This window comes from Hydractinia symbiolongicarpus, chromosome 4, assembly GCF_029227915.1.
Source record: "Hydractinia symbiolongicarpus strain clone_291-10 chromosome 4, HSymV2.1, whole genome shotgun sequence".
Classification (NCBI taxonomy): Eukaryota; Metazoa; Cnidaria; class Hydrozoa; order Anthoathecata; family Hydractiniidae; genus Hydractinia; species Hydractinia symbiolongicarpus.
This window is the reverse complement of record NC_079878.1, coordinates 9,923,567-9,946,821: the sequence shown is the minus strand read 5'-3', so window position 1 is coordinate 9,946,821 and position 23,255 is coordinate 9,923,567. Positions and strand designations below refer to the sequence as shown.

General features: G+C 32.3%; 2 protein-coding genes across 6 annotated transcripts; one reads left to right on the top strand and one right to left on the bottom strand.

Annotated features, from left to right (window-relative positions):
• Window positions 1–1,562: 1,562 nt before the first annotated feature.
• LOC130641165 (uncharacterized) lies at window positions 1,563–17,099 on the bottom strand. 5 transcript variants are annotated; one of them, XM_057447847.1, is made up of 5 exons: window positions 16,972–17,099; window positions 4,151–4,372; window positions 3,596–3,763; window positions 2,886–2,995; window positions 1,563–2,589 (listed from the first exon to the last, which is right to left on the bottom strand). In XM_057447847.1, the coding sequence occupies exons 1-5, from the start codon at window positions 16,994–16,996 to the stop codon at window positions 2,437–2,439; spliced, it is 678 nt and encodes a 225-aa protein (XP_057303830.1). In that variant the 5' UTR covers window positions 16,997–17,099; the 3' UTR covers window positions 1,563–2,436. The 5 variants fall into 5 exon arrangements, with proteins under 5 accessions (XP_057303830.1, XP_057303833.1, XP_057303832.1 ...); XM_057447850.1 differs by lacking the exon at window positions 16,972–17,099 and adding an exon at window positions 13,899–14,012; XM_057447849.1 differs by lacking the exon at window positions 16,972–17,099 and adding an exon at window positions 13,341–13,368.
• Window positions 7,728–13,034, top strand: LOC130641166 (uncharacterized). The gene is made up of 2 exons (XM_057447852.1): window positions 7,728–8,019; window positions 11,028–13,034. Exon 2 carries the CDS (start codon window positions 11,963–11,965, stop codon window positions 12,605–12,607), a length of 645 nt encoding a protein of 214 aa, XP_057303835.1. The 5' UTR covers window positions 7,728–8,019; window positions 11,028–11,962; the 3' UTR covers window positions 12,608–13,034.
• Window positions 17,100–23,255: the final 6,156 nt, after the last annotated feature.

The window sequence follows — 23,255 nt, the reverse complement described above, 5'->3', positions numbered from 1 at the left end:
GAGGTTGGTCGTGTTAGTTATCAGAGTTTAAAAATTCGTAAATACGTAAATACAGTGTAAAAATACAAATGTAAAGCATATCTATCCTAAATGTCCTTAGCAATATGTCAATGGCTTCTCTACTAAGATCAGTGCTTATAACATCGAATTTTAACCTGTCTTCCCGTTAAGCAATATGCCTCCGTGGTATTTGTACTAAGCTACAACTATGACTCAGTTAACAGTCAGCATTATTTTGATCGTAATATTACATCGTAATTACACTCTTTCAGAATCGTTGCAATTTTTTACCCTCATCAAAAAGGATAATCTTTGGTACCTGGTAGCCAAATAAGGTTGATTTTATTTACCTATATTCCGAAAAGAAACCATATAGAAACAGCATATTTGTAAGCTTAAAGTAAGGGAATCACCTTATTATTTTTTAATATCTTTTCAAGGGGTACTAATATTGTGACCGAAATTACGCAACAATATATTAAAAAATAATACTACGGAAAAAAATACCGATACCAACCTGTACCTGTGTGCTTCTTTTTTTCTTCATATCCCAATATCAAAAAGAGAAAAAAAGACGAGATCGAGGTTATGCCAATAGGAAAGCACATTACTCCGAAATATTCACTTGTCTTTCTACAGTCCAAAATTGTTGGCTAGTTAGGTGTTTTGAAACTTACTATCCTCTTTGAAATGAAGTCGGTTTTTGTTTTTGCTGTATCAAGTAAAAAGCTTATATACCGATCAGATGTTATAAATAACAGTGGTTCGTTCCAAAATATAAATCAGTCTATTTTAATGCCTACAAAAATATTTGTTTTTAAAAAACATGGTCTGCTCCTGCAGGCATGTCAACTAAAACCTATGTTCTCCACCCCTACCGAATCTTATTCTCAGTTCTTCTGTAACTTAGAGGTGTTTTGATATCGCCCGAAACCTATCGCTTTTTCTGTACCTAGAGTGTGGATATTGGATCCTATCTGTCGCTTTTTGTGCAGCAAACTGGAATTGTATATAAAGATCAGTAGTTAGTGATGCCTTCTTTGCTTTAATGAAAAGTTTTTTTGTATATATATAAAAAAAAAAAACAATATTACGAGCTTTTATAACGAGGTGAAATTGCGTACCCGAAATTTTTTTGTAGCAATTTGTTGTTGACTATTTTGTCGCTCACTTTTCTATGTATACTCTGAGATATATTTGTTAAAACCAACCTCGATCCCACGGCTCTTTGTCTCTTTCTAAAAAGAGACAAAGAGCCCTGGGATCAGGGTTGTGTCAAAACGCATAATTTGTGTCTTACAAATTTATTCTTTAGAGAAAATTTTCATCACCATCGAAAGATTTCGTCCTTTTTTTGTTGAAGATTCCAAAGTTAACATCTCTAAGATGCACGTGAGATTAGCTCTAGAACTATAAATTCAAGATGTCTACAACACAAGACGTCTGCAAAATCTTTGAGCAAGATTGGCTACAGGGTATTGGTAATCAGATTCGTTTATATTTCTGTTTATTTTGTTCTCGCAAACACTATGCAACATTTGCAATTCTAAAGAAGATTTAAATGGTGTTATCACGATTTTATTAATGACAAAAAATTGAAAATGCGAAACAATTTGAAATAATACAATGATTGCAATCTAAAGCTGTTTTTATTGTTAGTAAAAACTTTACATATAAATACAAAGTTACATCAAGAACGACAGTTTTAGTAATTTAACCTGCAAAAATCTACATTAGGCTACGTGTAAGTGATTTGTTGTTACAAGGTGTCTGTTGGTAAAGGCGTTCTCCTCAAGAAAAAAAATATTTCATTCAGAAAAAAGATTCGGTGAACTTAAAAATCGACCAATCAAAACGATGAAAAAAATAATCCCTGTATGAAATATACATCCTTAAATTCATCTTCAGAAAACTTGCAGAAAAAAATCCGTGAAAATGTGATGTAAAATGTAGGCACTGATTTATTGTGATAATCTTGCATAACTATGTAAATAACCTTGATAATGCATAAATTAAAAATTAACATGTTCTATCAAAAAATTTGAATCATTACCTATATACAGGCCACTTGTTCACCACTTAATTGGAAGCTTGCCAATTGGAAGCAAGCCAATTGTAGGTGAACAAAATGGCGAAATTATACGACAATTAACACATCTACAAATTAAAGCAACTGGTTTATCATAGTTTACTAAAAGTAAAATTATAGTGGTGGGGCTTAGCATCATGCCTAAAGTGATGTACAAACAAAAACAAAGGAGAGACATGTAATTCCAAAATCGTTTTAGTAAACAAAATTCAAAGGAAAACGAAGTTCACGGTAAAAAACTAAAAAAATATTTTCACACGTGTTGTCTGAAAATTTGACCAAACACCTTTAATCAATACTCTTTGCTACGTCAGCCTCGCTTGCTCAAAATGAAAACACGGATTTCTTTAAGATTTTCCACTGGCAATCAAGTTTATGACGAAAGATGCAGTACCGAAAATACATCCAACCCAGCCGTACGCAAACGAATAACTATACTTCAGTTTCATATCGTGATCTTCTGGTAGTTCTGATGGAATGCTGTTTCTTTTAGCCATAACCTAAGAAAGAAAAACAGTTTTTGAACTTTCGTCTCAAATTCCCGTATTAGGTGTAGCGACAATTTTAAGATTATAATTTTAGAAGAAGTTAGAAGAATATAGAAGACTTTAACATTTAAAAATTTATAAAATAAAACATTTTATATTTTGATATTTTGACAAAATTTTAAAAGGAAATGAGAAGTAACTAACAATCAAGCCTTTTAAAAAAATTTAAGCATATAGTAATCAATATTTAGGGTTAACTTTCAGGTTGTTTTGTAGATTTTTTGAAAGCCTCCATTTAAATTTATTACCTGCGACCAACTGTTGCCCCATGTGGGTGGTTGAAATTCGGGGAAATACAATCCTTGCTCCATGTGCGTCGCCACTGCGAAAATTGATACGCCTATTAACGTGAAAATTGCTGAAAAAAAAATCAATATCTGTCTGCTACATTCCATAGTTTCTGTCAGTATGAAGGGGGGAAAACAATTGAGTCGAATAAATGGATTCAAAGAGGTATTTTAAGGGGTTTTGGGTACAAGATATGCTATTGGAATAAACAGAACAGAGCTTTTACTTTTTTCAAAAAAAAAAAAATGAATTCATCACGCGTTCTGTTATTTGTCTGCTTTGTTCAAATCTTAAGCAATAAGCATTTTATATGAGACAGTAGAAAAAACATCTTGCAAAAAACTGAAAAAGTTCCGTGTAAGCTAAATAATCAAGGATCCTTACAAAGATACAACTAACTGCACCCAATCTTGCCATACACTTTTTATGAGCAACACAAAATTTTTCCGCTTATATTTGTGTGAGTTTCAAAGAAACATATGCAACTCTACACTTAGAACAAGGTAGGTCTCAAAAAATATTAATGTCTTTATAATTCTTATTTTTGCTTATTTTTCATTCACCTAATTCAGGCTGGTCAATTGCTTTGTGTATTTTTTAAAAACATTTGAGCCTAATCTTGCATATAAAATGCTTCTTATTAAAAAAGCGCGTAAGATAATATAACTACCTGAAACGAACATTAAGAGGGCGGGCAAACCCAATGAAACAGTGTGCGGTCTGGCGTTCTTATTCTTGACTGGAGGAATCTGAACAATAGTACGGACGCCGAGAATGAAACCAATTAACACGAGGATGAGTGCAATCAACATGAACGCACGGCAGCATTGAAACCAAGCTAAAATAATTAAAAAATGTTTCAGTAAACAACAACACGAGCAACGACGCTGAAAATAACACGACGACCCGGCATCAGCAATGACGAAAACAATAGCGAAGTAGGAGTTGAACAGTGTCTAGGATTATCAGTCAGATTTAATTCTTAATCTAACTCTTTAACAGTAAAACTTGCCTCGTTTGCCACACTGTATAAAAAGCAAATTATATTTTTAAATAAATGTTTCATAAAATGGTGAGAGACCTTTAATACTTAACACTGAAAACTTATACAAAAAGCGCTTGTTAATCCTATCACAATATACATACAGGGCATGATAAAAATAACTTATTTTTAATTCTGATTGCTATAAATCAAACAAGAGGACAAAATGAAGTTAGTACGTACTTGGAGCATCGTTGGCTAGCTCTCCCAAACATTTATGATCAACTGTTGCACCATGCTTGATATCACGGCATATGCGAAATAAACCTATCGTTGAAAACACATTGATCACAGATTCATCGTCCTCGCGCCATGCAGTAGTGAAAGTGGACAGTGTTAAGAAAATCAATGTGATCGCCATCAGCGATAAACAGATTACCCGCCATATTGGATTCATGATCAATCCTATAAAGATACATGCATGAATTATTAACATGTCTTGTTTAAGGTGTTTGTTTCTAATGAGAACCTACCGCATTTTAAAGTTCTCATTCGCTTATTCATTTTAGTTCTGGTTTTTAAAAGATTTCGTTCCAAATTTCATTTCGTAAAGCTTTCCATCATTGAATTTCCGCGCCCGAAGGCCTGGGAAATTCTTTAAAACCGTCGTTTTTTCTTTCGGAGCATTTTTTGAGAAAAAATCGACCCTGGAATTTCACGTTCCTCTGAGAGAAGGATAGATAGCTGAGTAACTAACTAACCTTGTCCCAAATGGTCAATTGCAACGTCACAGATTTAAACTTCGTACCCAAGCTCCCGAAGTACTGGGAAGTCATCTAAATGACGTTTCAGGCCAAAATTGGTATTTGTTTTTGACAAAATTTGGCACAGTTAACAAAAAAAGTATGCTGAACATAATGGTGACATCATAATTTTGGTTTTTGTCACCCAAATGTCATTTTAGGCCAAAATTGGTCCAAAAATTAAAACTACTCTATTTTCAACAAAATTTGACAAAGTTAACGTATGCTGAACATGATGGTGACATCAAAGTTTTGATTTCTTGTTACCTAAATGTCATTTTAGGCCAAAATTGGTCCAAAAATTAAAACTACTTCATTTTTAACAAAAATTGGCAAAGTTAACAAAAAAAGTAAGCTGAACATAATGGTGACATCAAAATTTTGATTTTTGTCACCTAAATGCCATTATAGGCCAAAACTGGCCCAAAAATTAAAACCACTTCATTTTTGACCAAATTTGGCACAGTTAACAAATAAGGTATGCTGAAAATGATATTATAGAAAAATGTGATTTTTTGTCACCTAAATGTCATTTCAGGCCAAAATTTGTCCAAAAATTAAAACTACTTTATTTTCGACAAAAATTGGCACAGTTAATAAAAAAAGTATGCTGAAAATGATGGTCACATCAAAATTTTGATTTTTTGTCAACTAAATGCCGTTTAAGACCATAAACGTTTCAATCGCAAGACTTTCAAGCATGAATGATAGGCTGTATTTTTTGTTAGCAATTTCTTTTAAAATGTGAGCTTATTATGACACGTTTCGTTTTGTTTGCGTTTGTTGTAAGATATAATGTCACTTGTGTGCTTTATCTTCAGAGCTTCATGCACCAAACCTCTTCGAATGTTTGGCATGATTTGGCATGACAACAAATTAGCAGGTTGTCATCAAATATTTTGGTAGCGAGCGAAAATTCTTAGAGCCCCCAGGGCTTCTTGTTTTAGTTAAAAATGAATTAAAAATATGACTTCAACTTTATAAATTGGACAAAAACACCACTGATCTTAGATTTTAGAAAGCTTTGGCATAAATATTATATTTCGAATTTTCCATAAAATTTTTGCTAAAGTCCTAAATTTCCCTTGTTTTTCATGCTAACAAAGTTCCATGATTGTCACATTTCTTGATCTTTAACAATCCATAATAGATTTAACGTAACTTTTTTTTTTTTTTTTTTAGTTACAAAATTTAGATACTTTTAGACACTTCAAAAAGATGTTCACAAAAAATATCAAAATGTAAAGTTAGTGCAACCATTTTTTTTAAACTAAATAGTTTTGTCATTTTGTGTGTCAATAAGGCATGACACAACATATGTCCACCACTTAAAGACAGTTTAAATAGGGTTGACACATTACATTAATACACGGTGTGATTTTAGTGCTAAATGTTTTTAGATTTATTAAGTTAAGTCAATGCAAAATCTCTAAAAAATCAGTACACGTTAGATTAAAATAAAATAATAGTACCGGCTGTTAAGTGTAAATATTCTTTTTTCTTACACATTGTTTATAAGAAATCAAGTTAAAGAAACCTCAGGATTAGAAATTTCTTAAAAAAACTTTAACAGGATGAAAAAATATCTAACATCAAGAAACTTCACATACAACGATGGGGAGACAGAATAAAGGATTTCATTGAAGTAGATGTATTAATAAGGAATGTTTTATACATCGATACATTGGTAATCTTAGTAGGTTTTTTAACGATTCCTTGGAAATGGGAAACTATTTAATATAGTAGGTAATATCACAGATTGGGTTGTTAACTCGCATGCATTCACTACTAAAAGCTGACTGTTCTGTATCCCACTACTACTTTCTTACATTTTACCCAAAAAAGTGTTATAAAAGATCAAAATAAAGTTTATTTATATAGAGTAGAAACAACCAAATCAGGATTAAAAAAAGTTTTAAAAAGACATTACAAAGTTTGGGCTATCCTTAATTTATGAGAACAACTGTTTTTAACGTAAACGTGAAGGCTTAAAATATCATTGGCTCCATGTAAAGTGTCCTTAAATTGCCCTCTTGCATCATCACTGTCCCTATCTCCACAATGTATAATAGTTCTTACATTAAATTATTCAGTAAGTGATATATTTTTCAAAGCTGCAATATTAATTTAATAAAACAAGAGAAAAAACTCAAAACAACAACAAAACTTGGAGACAAAATGAAATATGTTTGTGCTTGCCATGTATAAGTCAAAGAACACTTAAAATGTTCAAGTCAATTTAAAATTTGACAACTATTAACTGTCAACAACTCTGATACAGTCCTTCTTACAGGAAACAAAGTGACATTTGATGAAAGCGGTAGTATTTATATTAATAAATTTAATAGAATCCTGCATAACTTGAAATGAAGAAGCATTGTGTTTACAAATTACATACTCCACCTTATTTGCCCATGCTATAGATTATTTTACATACAAACCTTTTCGAACTTTGCTTTTTTTCTTTGGATTGACTGTATATCTGTTCCCATCATCACTTATCAATGAAGCATCCATTTTATACTTGAAAAGTTTAAACCTCTTAAAACTTCAAAATGTTTTAAATAAAAAGTAAAGTTATGCTCTAAAAATGTATTTTTAAGAATCAATATAACAAAAAAACAACAAAATTTAGCCACTCTCTAGGTACAATTGATTCTCAAGAACATTCAACATGACTTTGAACAAAAGAAAACATAGTATCGTTAATAGACCATTAAAATAAACTATCATCACAAATCAATAACTCAAATTGTTTACAAATAACTCATGTTAATGACTCATGCTTAAAAATAAAACTGAACATTGAAAAAAGGTTGGAATTCCAATCCCATTTCTCACCCCAAAAAATAAGGAAATATTTAACAGTATTAGATTATACATTTTATTTAAAAGCAAAGCAAAAACTGTGATACTAATCAGCTATCAACTAAACGTCTTTTAAAATAAAAATGTCATAATTTTTATCATGTTCAACTTATAGATATTAAAAGAGATTATTAAACTTATTAAAAGCTTTGAAATTAAACAGTAGAGGGGAATTGAGACAAAGTAAAGGTATTCTCTCTTTAAAACCTTTCATTGAAATGAATTCTAATACAACATAGGAAATCTATTCATGTTTTGTACAATGTCAGTTTTTTTTACCATAATGAGAAAAACATTCCACAAGATGAACATTGACAACAAATCTCTACCACACAAATGTAAACTATGATGTGTCATGTGCAGTTACACGAAACAAGGTAACTCTTCCACCACCACAATCATTAATTAATTTTCAAAAAGCTTGAAGAAATCTACATACAGGTAATGATTAATAATACTTTTTTCTCACAATGAACACAATCAAATAGTTGGGCTATTTTGATAAGCCTTTTCAGGACATAAATATGTAAATATCTGGAAGAAAATGGGTTTTTCTAACACAGATTCTAACAATTTTATTGATGTTTCCTTAGTGTATCTTGCAATTGTGATCTGAAGTATGATCTATCATATTGTTTTTACAGCAAATTGGTAACATTGAGAGTTTCCATTATTGCTACAAACCTAAAATTTTTTAACTTTTTAAAAGGAAAGATATTTTTCAACTTTTAAGGTTGTCTTTGCATTGATATATTGTGAGTTAATGACAATTTTAGCCGTTAGAAGTTTGGCTGCAGTAAAATCAAGAAATCTTTAAACAGTCATAATATCGGAACACCTTGACCAATTGGACTAAAATTTATGGAAACGAGCCTAGGTCCTGTAATTAGTAAAAATTTAAGGAAAATTTGAAGACATCAAGAACAGAATGTTGAATATTGAACTTGGTAGAAACGCTATAAGTTTGTGGCATTTAAAAAGACATGATTCAGTAGCTGAAAAGCAATGTAATATGAAAAGACTGAGCCATAGTGGTTTCGAAGCTGCTATATGCCCGTTTGTGTACATGTTGTTTGAACTTTTTGCAAAAAAAAATTTCTGATTTCATTTTGTAGGGGATGCAAAAAAAACTGTGTTATAGTTTAAATAGCACACATACCATTATTTCTTCCTAATGTGAAATATAAAATGTTAGCCTAGAAGGGGGCAACAATAAAATAACCTTAATATACTGTCCAGCACTACACAGTATCCAGATAAACTCATCAAAATAGTGCTTCTCTAACCCATTAAGTTGATGCTTGTGCAAGAAAAATGTCAAATAAATATGCTTAGATGACATATTTTCCTTATTCATTAATATTCTCATTTAAAACTTTTTTCCTATAGACAACGTTTTGGGGACCCTTCGAGGAAGCAAATTAACTATAAGTAAGATAGCGATTGGCTTAAAGTCAACAAATCTCATTCAAATAGTAGTTCACCATTTGGAACCATGCTACAAGTTCTTTACTATTCATCATCATTTCTGATTTCTGCAGGTAGAACATGCACCCATTAGAGATTGGGACACACAGCTTTCAGACAAATTTTTGTTTAAATTGAAAGTAACGTTAAATTAAAAACTAAATTTATCAAAAACGTTGTGGTTAAATCTAAGAAAAAGTCACATTTTTGTGAAAAAGGTTTTTAAAATGAAAACACAATATATTTTTAAAAGCACTATTTATAAAGAACTGGTGGGTAAAAAAACGTGTTTTTCAATACTTGATTGCAAATTTATGTATTTTATTCACTTTGATATTGCAAGTTTGCGATTTATAATCCCTTAATTCGATCCCTGCCTTCTCTTATCTATGCAGAAAACTGCGCTTTAAATAACAGCTGGTCAACAGCCACTGACCGCAGAGATTCAACATTTGATTGTCAGGTCTCAAAAATCAACAGTTAATTTCATGAGCAACTAATTAGACTTTTCACAAGCAAAAAAAACAATCCAAAGATTTTGTTTATCAAGAGCATGTCTTTACTGCAAAACATAAAGTTTAAACTACAAAAATTCTAAGCAGCGAAACAATCAACATTTTCTGTCAGCTTCAACAGAAGCAAAAAACAGTTTCATAACACTCCTAAATAAATTTAATTGTAAAAAACATCAATTTTTATTTAACTAATGCTGTTTTCTCGGAAGTGGTTAAATCAAACATTTCTTCTTTTTTATTTATTTCAAAAGAAAAATTTTTTTTATAAGTAATGTTACTTTCATTTATTACAGATCCTGATAATTAAACAAACTTTATAAAACCTATTCGATTTTCTTGATTTTGTTTTAAATTAGGGAACAGCTAGAGCATAAAATTTTATAAAAAAATGTAACTACACATTTTACACCTAAAAAATTTGCAGATACAAAGTTTAAAAGTATTGATGTTATATATATTTTTATGTGTGCATTTTTTCACATGGAATTTTGTACATTTAATACATTTTGTCCTATAAGTAGTTACAGAGTTTCATTAAAGACTCTGCTTTCACTATGCATAAGTCTCTAACAGGAATATTTCAGTAAGTGTGTGATGATTCCCACATGTAAATCAAGTAATGCATGCAAAGAATTAAAAATTCCTGATGTGAAATGCCTCTTGCCTACTTCACGGAGACACTTATTTTTCATGTCAGCAATTTATATTTTGTTTGTGTACTCAGTTGAATTAAGAGAGAAAATAAGGTTAAGGAGAATATAAGGTCCAGTTAGATCCAATTTAATCAGAATCATTGACTTTGACAATTGTCAAAAGCTGGCATGATCATGAAAAAATGGTATGGAAAACCATGTATATAACATTTTTTTATCAGTCATTCACTTCTCTTATAAGGCCAAAACCACTGCACCATGAAGTCAAATTAGTAGATAGGCAAGGAAATTCATAGTTAAAAATATTTTTTAACTCTAGAAATATCTTTAAAATACATAATCGAAATATTTTTCAAATGGAGAAACATTTTCAAATCTAAAAATATATGGTAGCAAAAGTGGTAAATTAGCAGTTTCTTATGTGTAAAAACTGTACACTTGTTGTCATACTATTTTTGGCTTTTGAAATAGATGTAAGAATGTACATTTGAAAAGAATTTTTTTTCCAAAACTAAGACTGGACAAAGACAATACTTAGTATTAAATTGGGTAATTTGGTTGTTCTGTCAATGGGAAAAAAATCATGGGAAAAAATCAAAGCAAAAACATTTTGTTTTTGTTTATTAGCCAGGAGACCCAACCAACATTGCACAGCACCTATAATGTACCATAGATAGCCAATTAAGTGCCCTGAGAGCTTATTAAATCTTGCAATCTTGGGGTGGGTGCTTAATCAGATCAAGTGTTTAATCAAGCACTCAGCGCCTATTGATACAAATAAATAATTTCAACATGTTTGTTTTATTTTTTCTAGATATAACATTGTATGTTACAAACGCTAAGACATAACATCCAAATCAACATTGTCAACATTTAAACTGTCATCAAGATGCATGGAATCTGGTGTTACCTATACCTTATACAGTAATATGAAGTGTATGTGACGATCATAGTGGATGTGTACATTTTCTTTTGAAGTTTGCGAAATTTTCTTTTAAATTTTCTTTTAATTTTATGTTACACCACACTGCTGATGTCAGCAAAACATCTAAAACAAACTTTGCCTAAGTGGATTTCTCCACAGGCTTTATCGACTAGTTGCATCATAATTTTACGATCTTGATTACTGTGCGAGGTAATGCGCAGAGAGAGATAACTCTTGTTATTTACCAATTACAATGAGTGGTTAATCAGGCACTGAAGCTTATCGGTTATTAATGGTAAACTGTGCTGGGTGACAGCTGTCATGTAGAAAAACTTATTTTGAGGGAAATAATTTTAGCAAATGATGTAAAATTATTATCAAATACTTTTGAAAGAGAGGGGTTGTTCTGTGATGTCTGAGATGACAATGAGTACAGCAGCAGGATTTTTCTCTTTAACAAATGTTAATGATCACTCATCTTCTTTTATTTTTCGTGTTTTTTTCATGTCAGACGTCATTGCTGTTTCAAAATTTTGTTTTTTCTGTTGTTGTTTGGAAACGAATAGGAAGCCATGTTGAGTGTTTTAATAGATACTTACATACTTAAACCCTAGCCCTTTATTGTGATAGGAAAACATGGTTTGAAATGAATTCTTAGACATATATATTTCTTGACTTAAAATATATTTTCAGATTTAAAATATATTTCTTAAATCTAGATTTTAGTGACACCTGTGTCACTTGTTATGTTTATGGAATAAAATAATAAACAATAGCTTTTGGTGTTTTGAAATTTCTTTCTAGTCATATAATCATTAGCAGCCATGTGTGTTGGCCTTGTGTGTTGGCTTAACGCCAACAAAATATCACTGAACTCCAGCAAAACAGAGTTTCTTGTATTTAGATCCCAATCTCGTAGGCTTGAATTTTTACCTTTTTTGATTCTATGCAGTAAGCGCATTTATCCTAGCAAAAGTGTGAAATACCTGGGTGTTCATGTTGATGAACATCTTTCCTGGAAGTATCATGTCTCATCTGTGGCTACTAAACTTCAAAGAGCCAATGGGATGTTATCTAAAATTCGTCACTGTGTTCCCCTAAAATCCCTGCTAAACATTTACCATGCTATCTTTAGTTCTCACTTAAGCTATGCTTGCCAAGTATGGGGCACTCGAGACACCACAGTAGCCCACAGAATACTTACCCTCCAAAAGGCTGCCCTTAGGCTGATCACCTTCAGTGAACCAAGATCCCCATCTTTGCCTATATTTGCAGAACTTGGAATTCTTAAATTCTTCGACCTAGTTAAAGTCCTTAACATTCAATTTATCCACAAATTCCTAAACTCTAACCTCCCATCTGACACACTTACCTCACTCAAATTTGATCGAATCTCACACTCTCATGAAACTAGATGTAACACAATTGGTTTGCTTATTGAACCAACAGTTAACACATCGACGTTTTGATCTTTTTCATTCTCTAGAATCTCCACATTACAGTGGAACAATCTGCAAAGAAATTATCCTAATACTAACCTCACAAACTGTAAATTAAGCACAATCAAATCCCTAGCTACAAGTTTCTACATGAGTCAATACATCAACTAGCTTTCCTCTTCATTATTTTGTCTCATTACTTTTTTCTATTTGACTATATGGTACTGAATTTTCATTTATACTAATTATAATCAATAATGCTTTTTCATTTTAATCTTTGTAAACTTACAGTATTTACTGACATATGAAAATATTTCACATTTTTCTTGGTGGCTTTCTCCTTTGTTTAGCCTTGGCTATCGGGAAAGTCTCCTTCCTAATTGCTAATTTATTCTTTTAGTAATGTAAATTGTCATTTCTTAGGTAAATAAATGTTTACTTTACTTTACTTTACTTTTACTTTACTTTACTTTAGCCAGAGTGTAAAACAAGAAACTGTAAGGACATTTACTTTCATTTTTATACAACAGAATATTTTCAAATGAGTAGAAAAAATAAATGACTGAAAATGTAATATATATTTTATTTAAACCAGAAATCTTTCTTTTGAAATACAAAAAATCAAATTTCCTACCTTATTCTGAAATTAATTTTCCAACCAGTAAACTTTAACAAGCCTTTTATAACAAAACAACAAAATTGCTTAGCTTTGTTTGATACTAAAAAATACATACATCCGATGCTGGTAAACAATAAAACTTACCACAATGAGACATCATTTAGATTTTAATTATGAGTAATTAACGTGCAGATTTAATATAGTATGTACGTAATTAGCGTCCATTTGAATATCAATAGAACCTCTTGTGATATATAAAATATTTGGAATTAAATAATACCCCTTTGAACACAATTTAAGTTGCTTGCTCATTTACTGTATTTAATATTGAAGGAATAGAGTAAATTTAATAACGCCGTGATTTACTTCCTAAAGAAAATATATAATTAGTTTCAAAGAATAAAAATTTAGCTAGCTAGATAAGTTTCAAAACCTTGTAGAATTTAGGAAGACCATTAGTTAGTTAGCTACATAGTTAACTGCAAGTCAAGGTATTAGGAAGATAAAAGTTGTGTACACGGCGCATTTTGTGCATGCCAAGGGGTACTGTCGTTTTAAAATGCTGTCAATCATTTATCTAGCTAGCTAGCTACGAATTTAAAGCTATGATGCAACGCGAAGTATGAAAATAACAAAAATGATTTTCATAAAACGATAAAGTAACAAGGAACATTGACATAACGTGAGCAAAAATTCCATTACCTTTTAGTACCCAAGATGATTAGATTTGTTTTTATGTTATCCTTTTGATATTTTACGCTCCGTCTGCCGCCTTGAAATAGAATTGCATAAATTAAAAAGGAAAACGTTTTTCATAATTTATTATAGCAAAGATACTTTACAGACTATGATTAATCAACGTCATATGTAAAATATCTTTGACAAAGATATAATTCTAGCTTATTTTGGTATATATCTAGTATCAAAATTAAACAAATCAAAAATTATAATGCTGCAAATTATTATTTTGCATTTAGAATCCCTTGCATTTCTAGTCAGTAAAATAAGATTTAATAAAAGATGTGTGGAGGAGGGTGCCGATGACATCATCTAAAAAAGTTGAAGGCGAATCTCCACGGGACGATTTTACGACGATTGGCATAAACACTATAATTTGATTGGTCGCGATTTTCGTCATGGAGTTTCTACTTTTATGTGACGTGACGTAACGAGACGATTGCCGGGACACGGGACGTATTTTGCCGCATCTAGTTCCAAGGGTTTCTTTTTCACTTTCTGGATACGTGCAAAGAAGAAGCCCTGGGAACGAGGTTGACTAAAAACCACTTTGTGTTTATTATAAGAAAAATTGTTGTCTTGCGAACAAATTCGTGACGTTTTCCGGCAAAAGTGAGATTCCACAACATGAAGTTCGCCTAGCATGTTATTTTCCATATAAACAGACCGTGTCAAGAATAAAGTAATATTTGCATATTAGACAAAGAATATAACAAATCCCCAAGGGGAATGGAAAAAATTCGTTATATCGAGGGTTCTTTATATCGAGCGATCAGAAAAAATGGAAATTTTTCCCCAATTTTCCCAAAGTCGCTTAAATTTTTGTCCATTAGAAAAACTTGGATGAAAAACACTTTGAATTTATTTCACTATAGAACACCGTCAAATATATGTAGAATTTATAAGGTTGAATAACATGAAATTCGAATAAAATATGTTCGTGTTTGTTTACAAGAAGTAATGCAAAGACCTCTGTCATAAAATCATTTGGTTGTTTTGTTGTGTAGAAACGCGTTTCAACTTTTTCTAAAAATAACAAAAATTTGATTTACCAAACTGTTTTGCCTATTATTGTGACAGTCATGTATAAAAGGACATATGGTCACCGAAATTGGGTATAAACTTAAAAGTCCAATGCGAGACTCAAGATCCAGTGGACAAATATGCTGTTTGTGTCAAAACGGAGGATGATAATTCACGGATAAATTAGTTGGGCATTTGAGAAAGGGTAGATCAGGATTTTTTTGCGAAGACTATATTTTACTTTTTACGAAGTCATACGGAAGCAAAGTGTATGGCAACAATTACTGGTAGGAGACCCTGCCTTTGATGAGGGGAAGAACTTTTATCAACCAGCTTTTAAATAACGACTCGACATCAAAAGTAAAAGCACAGATGCAGTGCCTCGTTTTACGAACAGGTAATACAATAAATCAACCTCGTGTCCCCCTCCTCCCAGGGCCTGTTTGTTAGGCTTTTTATATTTGGACGGTCGTTTATTTATAAAAAGCCTAACAGGCCCTGGGGACGGGGTTGACAACGGATATGAACAAAAAACCTTTCTATTAAAAGATTTGACAGAATAAGAACAAGAAATGTGCGCAAAACAAGCACTTCGAGAACAACTGCAAATTCCAGATAAAAACTATTTTGTGATTCGGCTCCTTTCGCGCTTGCCACATATCGAAAAAAAAAATCGAAAAAGAAGACCCGACACGAGATTGCCTACTTGATGTCCTGATCACTATCATCTCACAAGATAGCCCATAGGCTTATTTCTTTTATGGCCTTTTGTTTAAAAGTCTTGTCGGTTTATACATAACGATATAATAATAGAAAATTGTATAATATCTCTTTCTCTCTTTATATTTCATCTCTACTGCTCATATTTAAAACACTACATTACACAGAGATTGCGGTGTAACACAAGCTTAACGAACCTGCTGTTAAGATATTTTTATCGCTTTTACTAGGTGCAGTGTGTTCCACTCCAAGACACACACGAAGACACATTTCAAGAAAGATAAAAAGACTCCACTCTCATCGACACTCTCTTGTTTATTTACAAACGGAATAAAAAACTGATATGAAATAATGTAAATTATCAAATCCCTTCCAAGAGCTTCTTACCGTCCCAGCCTGTATCGTTATTATGAGATCATTTTAACCCATTGGTTTACGCTAGTTTATAAGTCAGGAAAAGTAGAATACGGAAAATAATTTTGCCAACAAGTGACATCAGAAAGGGAACTCTTGTATAGACAGACAATTTAAATAAACAGTGTGATCAGGGCTTTTTATGCCTCATGATATGTTTGTTGAGCGTATTTGGAAATCATGGGTGTGAAATAGCCCCAACTAAAATGCTGCAAAATAAAGAAAATTTACTACAATTTTATACTTTTACAATTTGCTAAAAGTTAAAAACTTTTAAAACTAGGCCCTGAGAACTGCCTTTCTTTTTTTAAAAAACTGCTTACTGCATTACAATACACCTTTCCTAAATTTCATAAATTATAATAATCATGACGTCATCCAAAATTTTATAATGATTCTATGCTCTTCAAATAAGGATATTCAGATAGAATATCAAATTATCATGACAAAAACGAAGTTTTTAGAGCAATATCATATTTTGGTTGGATTTTGTTTAGATTTGAAGAAAATAATTATTTTTAAAAACGAGGCTATTCTTAGTAAGCTCGGCTATATGAAGGGTTTGACCGTAACTTTCAGCTCACAATCGAAGCACTTAACGAACAGAAATATTACCGAAATTAGTAATTTGTTCTACCTTTTACTAAGGAACTTAGGGATAAGAATCATTTTTAGTATCGACCTCTTTAATTGAGTTTCGCATAATTAGGAAATCCAGGAAAAGTCTGTCGCTGAATTTTGTATCAAAAATATGTGCGTATCAAAAAATACTTAGAAATTAAAGTTCGATCCCAGCATCTATCGTAAATCGCAGCAACGTTAAGAAAAAAGTTCTGGGAACGAAGTTAACTAAAGTTAGAACTACGTTGTTAGTTATTACCTCTGTTGAAACCAATTTGATTCATGATGCTTTTGATACCGTTGCACAAAAACTTCTTTAACTGTACTATATTGCGTGATTATATAATTTCTTATATTCTAAAGAATCAGTGCACACAAATCTTCACGCGTTTTTCATATTCTAAGTTTTACTTGTCATTCATAATCAAACCTCAAAACAGTGATAACAAATAAATAATTTAAAATGTTGTAAAGGATGATGTCATAATATTTATAAACTTGCCTATACTAAGCTGAGTCAAAAATAAACGCAAAATAGAACTAAATACAGGAAAGTATTGTGAGATAAAAAAGAAGAGAATTTTTAGCCGTACACTTACACTCGGACCAGAGATTTTTTTTGTGCGCAAAAACTTCTTCAAAACGTTACCACTAAGCACTGCAACGATAAGAGAGTTTTAGGTAAAGGTTTGAATAAAAAAAAAGAAGTACAAAAAAGTATCGAATCTAGTGAAAGAGGGAATATTTGATGCTTTCATTGAATAATACCAGCTGGACAAATGTCACGAAAAAAATATTGCATATAAAGGCGATATGTCTGTCCTATTGAAAGATGTTAAAAAATGCTTTTTCTTATTAAATTTTAATGAAATGTGGCCGTAACTACTAAAACTCCACTATTTCAATATCATTCACCGTTACCTGTTTATATTTATAAAACAAACAAGCCTAGCTGATAAGCCCAAAGGATTTTGCAAATCCTGACTGGGAACTGTGAAAGTATAACCTATTGCAATCAGCTATCATCATATCATAGACGTAGAAAAGCCTTTGGAACAAGGTTAGTATAAAGTTGATCGCTGGTGCAATCTCCGCTGGGTAATGTAAGAGACTATGGAAATATGAATGGATGATTTTTACTCAGAGTAAGAGAATTATCGCGGGCTGTAGTTGTGCTTTAACTCCGTCTCCAAGGGGTTCTTGCCTGTTTGCAGTCAACGACATCTGACAACAAACCTGGAGACGAGGACGGCTGAGCACCGTAACCTAAAGTTAGCTTTAAAGTCATTAAATGAAGATCACAACCTTAGTTACAAAAAAGCACAGTTTTCTCTGGAAATCTAATTTTAATATATTTATCTTTGATGCTCTTTCAACACGGGAAATGCCTCCCGATGAAAATCTTTTTTCCGTTTGTTGCATGGTTTAAAACTTGGTATATTGCAGTGTTTGCTTTTACTTACGACACAATCGACTTTGATAGCAAACAGATCTTCGTACTTCTCAAAAAGTTATATATTTTTACCCTGAAAATGTTGTACTAAATTCTTCTAGCACTAACCAAATTATTTTTGATTTATTAAAGTTGACGTACCAGCCAGATTTTGTACATTATAATTACTACTTCACTCTTTGGCTTACGGCACTAAATTGGAAAAGAAGCTTAACGAGTTGTATTGCAACGAAATATTTCTCCTACATCCTGGCTCGTGACAGCCTCTTTCCTTCTCTCTAGATGATCAACCAGGAAAAAAGTGTACAGAAACCGAAAAATATTTTCCAGCTTCAAATGCTTTTACTCAGGCAATCTGATTTGGGAACCCTGTCCCGAGGACTTGATAGGCCTTTTATATTTAGCCCTGGAACAAGAAACTTAAAATGTAAAAGGGCGTCCAAATATAAAGAGCCCACAACTATAATCCTAGGGACGTGGTTGTAATTTGGGACTGTATTACTTCATGTAAGACAGATTTTATTTCTAGTACGTCAGCGCTGGATATCAATTTTTAATATAGTTAGCAACCTCGCCTCAAGTCATCGTGTATCTTCATATAACATGTCTTAAGGGGGATTTTCACGAAGCGAATTGAACAGCGAATTCGACTGCAAATTGTTTCTGAGCATGCGCAGTTTTGTTTGTTTTGATTTTGCATTGAACTGCGCATGCTCAGATAAAATTCGCCGTCGTATGACGGCAACTAGCCTTGTGCAGCATAAATATATATTGTTCAACAGGCTAATTAAATATGGTACTGAAGCTGTGGTACACTTGCTGCCTCTCCCCCTCCCCCCCAATCTTTTCCCCTTTTCGTTTGCTATAATTCATTTAACATCCTCCTCGAAATTTCCCTAGGATTTTAATTTGCCTTCCTCTTTTTGACTTTTGTAACCAGCTTGTTAAAAGCTTAGCTAGCCCTTTTAGAAACGTAGGATGATGTCCCCTACTACACACGCTCTTTCTTATACTTTTCGGCAACTAGCCTTGTATGGCATTCCAAAGTCACATTAATACAGTTATCTTAAGATAACAAATGTTATCTTAAGATAACTCTATTAATGTGACTTTGGAATGCGTGCATATTCACATTAATGTCCTGATTGTAAGATAACTCGAGTAATCTTAAGATAACATATTAATGTGATAATTATATCTTTACTTTGTAGTTATCTTGAGATTAGAGATGTTATTAATACAATTTGACGATATTTTTGCTAACTTAAGATAACTCGTGTTATCTAAAGATAGCATTATCTTCGTTCCAAACGCGTTAAATTACGCAATAAAAAACAATTACAGCGTTGAAGTGTCAACTTCGTTCCCAGTTAGTTTTACATTATAAGCGCGAAACTTTACCATGTGCGTTGCGATTTTGCGTGTAAAAATTTTCAAGTAAAAAGAGTGTCTACTCTCGTATTACGCAAGAATTAAGTAAAATTAAAATAAAAAAGGACATAGTTTTAGAAGATACAAGGCATTTCAGTAATTTTTTTCCCGAAATTTTGTAATGTATAAATTTTCAAAATAGTCATTCTATTTGTGCCTTCAAATTTATTTGGTTAGGATAGAGGTTTCACTTCTCCCGTTAACCCTAAACTCATCTTTTGCAATGCGAAGTATGGCTTTTTAACCATCATATACTTAGAAATATTTTTGATACAATTATCAATTGTGCTGGGGGAAGGTAAATACGTACTTTCGTACATTGAGAGTAGTCTAACCAGAGACATCTTTAATGAGTTATCATAACAACTCATTTGCTTTGCCTTTAAAATGAGCTGTTTGTTTGTTTCACCTATAACAGACAAGAATGATGTTGCCATGGATTCAGATGATGGTTCTTTGCCAGACAAGATAATGAACAACTGACTATTGTTAATCATCAATGGCAAATATCCTGTCAACAAAAAGCCATGCACAAGAATCATGCCAACTGCCTTTAGCTGAGCATCTGTTAGCACAGGTTCGGGTTGAACAGTAAAATACTTTTGATTTTCTCCTTTTAAGTATTGTTCTGAAAATTTTATCCAAAATGAGGAAAAAAATTCTTTAGTCAAGCCATCAAGGTCATGACCTTCTTCATCCAAAAATTTTATGAAAACTTTACAGTCTAAAATAGAAGTATCTTGGTATTGCTCAAATGCATCTGCAACAAGGTTAGACCTGTCTATTAAGAGCTGTTGTTCTGAATCCAGCGCGAGTAGGAGAGTTTTTCTGTCAACCTCAAATTGGTTTAAGTTATTTCTTGAAAAACTTGGTAAAAGTTGAGACAAAGGGTTTTCTTGAATTGGACCATTTAACCTTGGTGCAATAACTGTTTCAAGTTCTTCTGAAGTCCTTAAATTAGTTTGACTTGCAAGTATTGGGCTGATTGCATTAGTACTAACAGTTGACCTTGAAACATTAGTAGTTAAAGCTGATGTTGAAGGCTGAGTTGCACGATGAGTCAAAACAGACTGTAAAGGTTGAAGTGCATAATCAGAAGACAGTGTAGTGGTATTGAACCTCCTATAAGATTCCTGCAGTGTGAGAGTTTCAATAGTACTGGCTCCATGTTCTGGAAACTCATTAGCATTGGCCACAATAAGGGTTCCCGTGTATTTTATGGTTTTAATATTCGATGGCTTAGTGATATTAACCTTTCGGTACACTCCACTAGTTAAAAGTGTAAAAAATCCATAATTTTGTGCTAAATGAGGAAACAGCTCGTGTAACAATTCATCGAATTGTTCTTCATTTAAGTGAATACTAATTGACATCTTTTTAATTTTTCTTGTAACAATGTCATAACATGGTCTGGCAAATCCTATAACAAATAAAAAGGAAGGTAGTAAAGTTTCCAAATACGTGTCTATATGCATTTAATTACACAAAAAATATTAAAATAAAAAATACCATATCCACTGTCAAAATGTCTTTTTACTAGGTCGCTGTTTCCTTTACCATATTTTGGTTTGGCAGATGCGCAGGGAAGATGATATAACTTAATATAGATTGATGACACTTCAGGACCTGGTTTTGCTGTTCTTTTTCTCTTTGTACCTAAAACAAATTGGATTTTACATTCTTCTGGATATTTAGAATAAGTCACTAAAAATGTTAGTTAATTTACAAAAATTACTTTTGTGCTGGTATGTAAAATTTCTTAAATTTTGAATTTCTGTTTCAGCAGTTGCAACTTCGACCAATTTATCAAAATTTGGTGGTAAGATATTATCCAATCTTGTTCTAAAAATAAAAATGTCTGAATCAAATGCATAAACCTAAAAAATATGTTATATATGAAATCAACTCTTTTTGACAAAAAAAGTTTGGCATGTTTCCAAACACATTCAATTTAAGCTTTAGCTACCTCACACGAAAAAAAATAAGTTGCTTTTATGGACATTTAAAAGTTCTTGTTGGACATACTTGACACTATGGGTCAAAGTCAAAACGTGTCTCAGCTTGCTTTTTAAGGCAATCTTCGATGAGAATGTTTCCAAGAAACAGCTTTAGCTAGGTGTATAGCTTAGCTACATCAATGAAGTTAATAAAAAAATTAGAAACAACTTACTCCAAATTCATTAACCTATCTATCATAGCAGATGTATCAGATAAAGCAGGAAGCACGATTTCGTCGGACGAACTGTTTATAAAAAAGGAAGACATATTTTAAAAAATAACTAACGAGCAGCATAGGCAGTACTTTCATTTACTTGTTACTGTTTTTGTCTTGTTTTGCACGTGCTTACTACAAAGCCATGAGGTTCGTTGTTAAGGTCTGGACATATATACCAGGTAATCGTTAATTCTCTAGAAATTAACCAAGCTGGGCAACATACCGTACTTCCCGCGTGTTTAAGTTTAAAACGCGTTTTTGTTTCGCATAGTTCTTGAGTAATCTCCAGTTTTCTCGTAATCTTAAGATAACTTTAGTTATCTTAAGATAACTTTAGTTAACTTAAGATAGCGCTAACATCAAAGGTAGAAAAGTCGTTAATGTTACCATGATCAAGAAATCTTACAATATTTCTCTGATAATTTGTTATCTTAAGATTACTCGAGTTATCTTACAATCAGAACATTAATGTGAATATGCACGCATTCCAAAGTCACATTAATAGAGTTATCTTAAGATAACATTTGTTATCTTAAGATAACTGTATTAATGTGACTTTGGAGTGCCATAGCCTTGTGCAGCATAAATATATATTGTTCAACAGGCTAATTAAATATGGTACTGAAGCTGTGGTACACTTGCTGCCTCTCCCCATCCCCCCCCCTCCCCCCAATCTTTTCCCCTTTTCGTTTGCTATAATTCATTTAACATCCTACTCGAAATTTCCCTAGGATTTTAATTTGCCTTCCTCTTTTTGACTTTTGTAACCAGCTTGTTAAAAGCTTAGCTAGCCCTTTTATAATTCAAACAGTTTTCATCTGTATTTAAACACTTCTCTTCTATATTTTGACACTTCTATTTACTACTCTTTGCATGTGTCCTAGCCATAGATTAGTGGTTATAGCTCTCATACTCTGTGCGGGAGACCAGGGTTAGATTCCTCTTGACGGTGAGTCAACATGGGTGAGTGAATGTTACCATAGCCCCGGGTTAACCCAAGTCATGTGAGGAAAATTGGGGAGATGGCACACTGAGTGGGCTTTTGGATGTTGCCAGGAGTTGTCTAGTAGAGCGCTGGCATTAATTAGGTCTACGTAGCTCAAAATGAGCAAATACTTTAGGACTCTCCATCTAAGCAATGGCCCCTCCTGGAAATAATAGACAGGGTATATCCCTCAATATATATTTGTTAGGTTAGCCATGTAAAATATGCACATCTATCTATCTGTTTTATCAATATTGAAAGGGTGCTGCATGCATCAAGGTTAAACTTGAGCAGACAGTAATGCAAGTTAGAAATAGGACGCAGAGAAAAATAGAAGCCTACAAATTCCTGCATCGGACCAATATATCCTTCTTTTTATAAGAATATAAAGCTGGGATATATATAAAGATAAAAACAATAGGTCTTTTTTTAGAACAATAGAAAATAATAACCAAATAG

What these genes read in the sequence shown, in the direction of transcription:
- LOC130641165 (XM_057447846.1), bottom strand. Translation starts at nt 7,227, where the DNA reads ATGGATGCTTCATTGATAAGTGATGATGGGAACAGATATACAGTCAAT. An exon ending in CCTCTTAATGTTCGTTTCAG is followed by an intron (nt 2,996 to 3,595) that starts GTAGTTATATTA and finishes TTTTTTTTTCAG; the next exon opens with CAATTTTCACGTTAATAGGC. An exon ending in GGGGCAACAGTTGGTCGCAG is followed by an intron (nt 2,590 to 2,885) that starts GTAATAAATTTA and finishes TTTCTTTCTTAG; the next exon opens with GTTATGGCTAAAAGAAACAG.
- LOC130641166 (XM_057447852.1), top strand. Translation starts at nt 11,963, where the DNA reads ATGTGTGTTGGCCTTGTGTGTTGGCTTAACGCCAACAAAATATCACTG.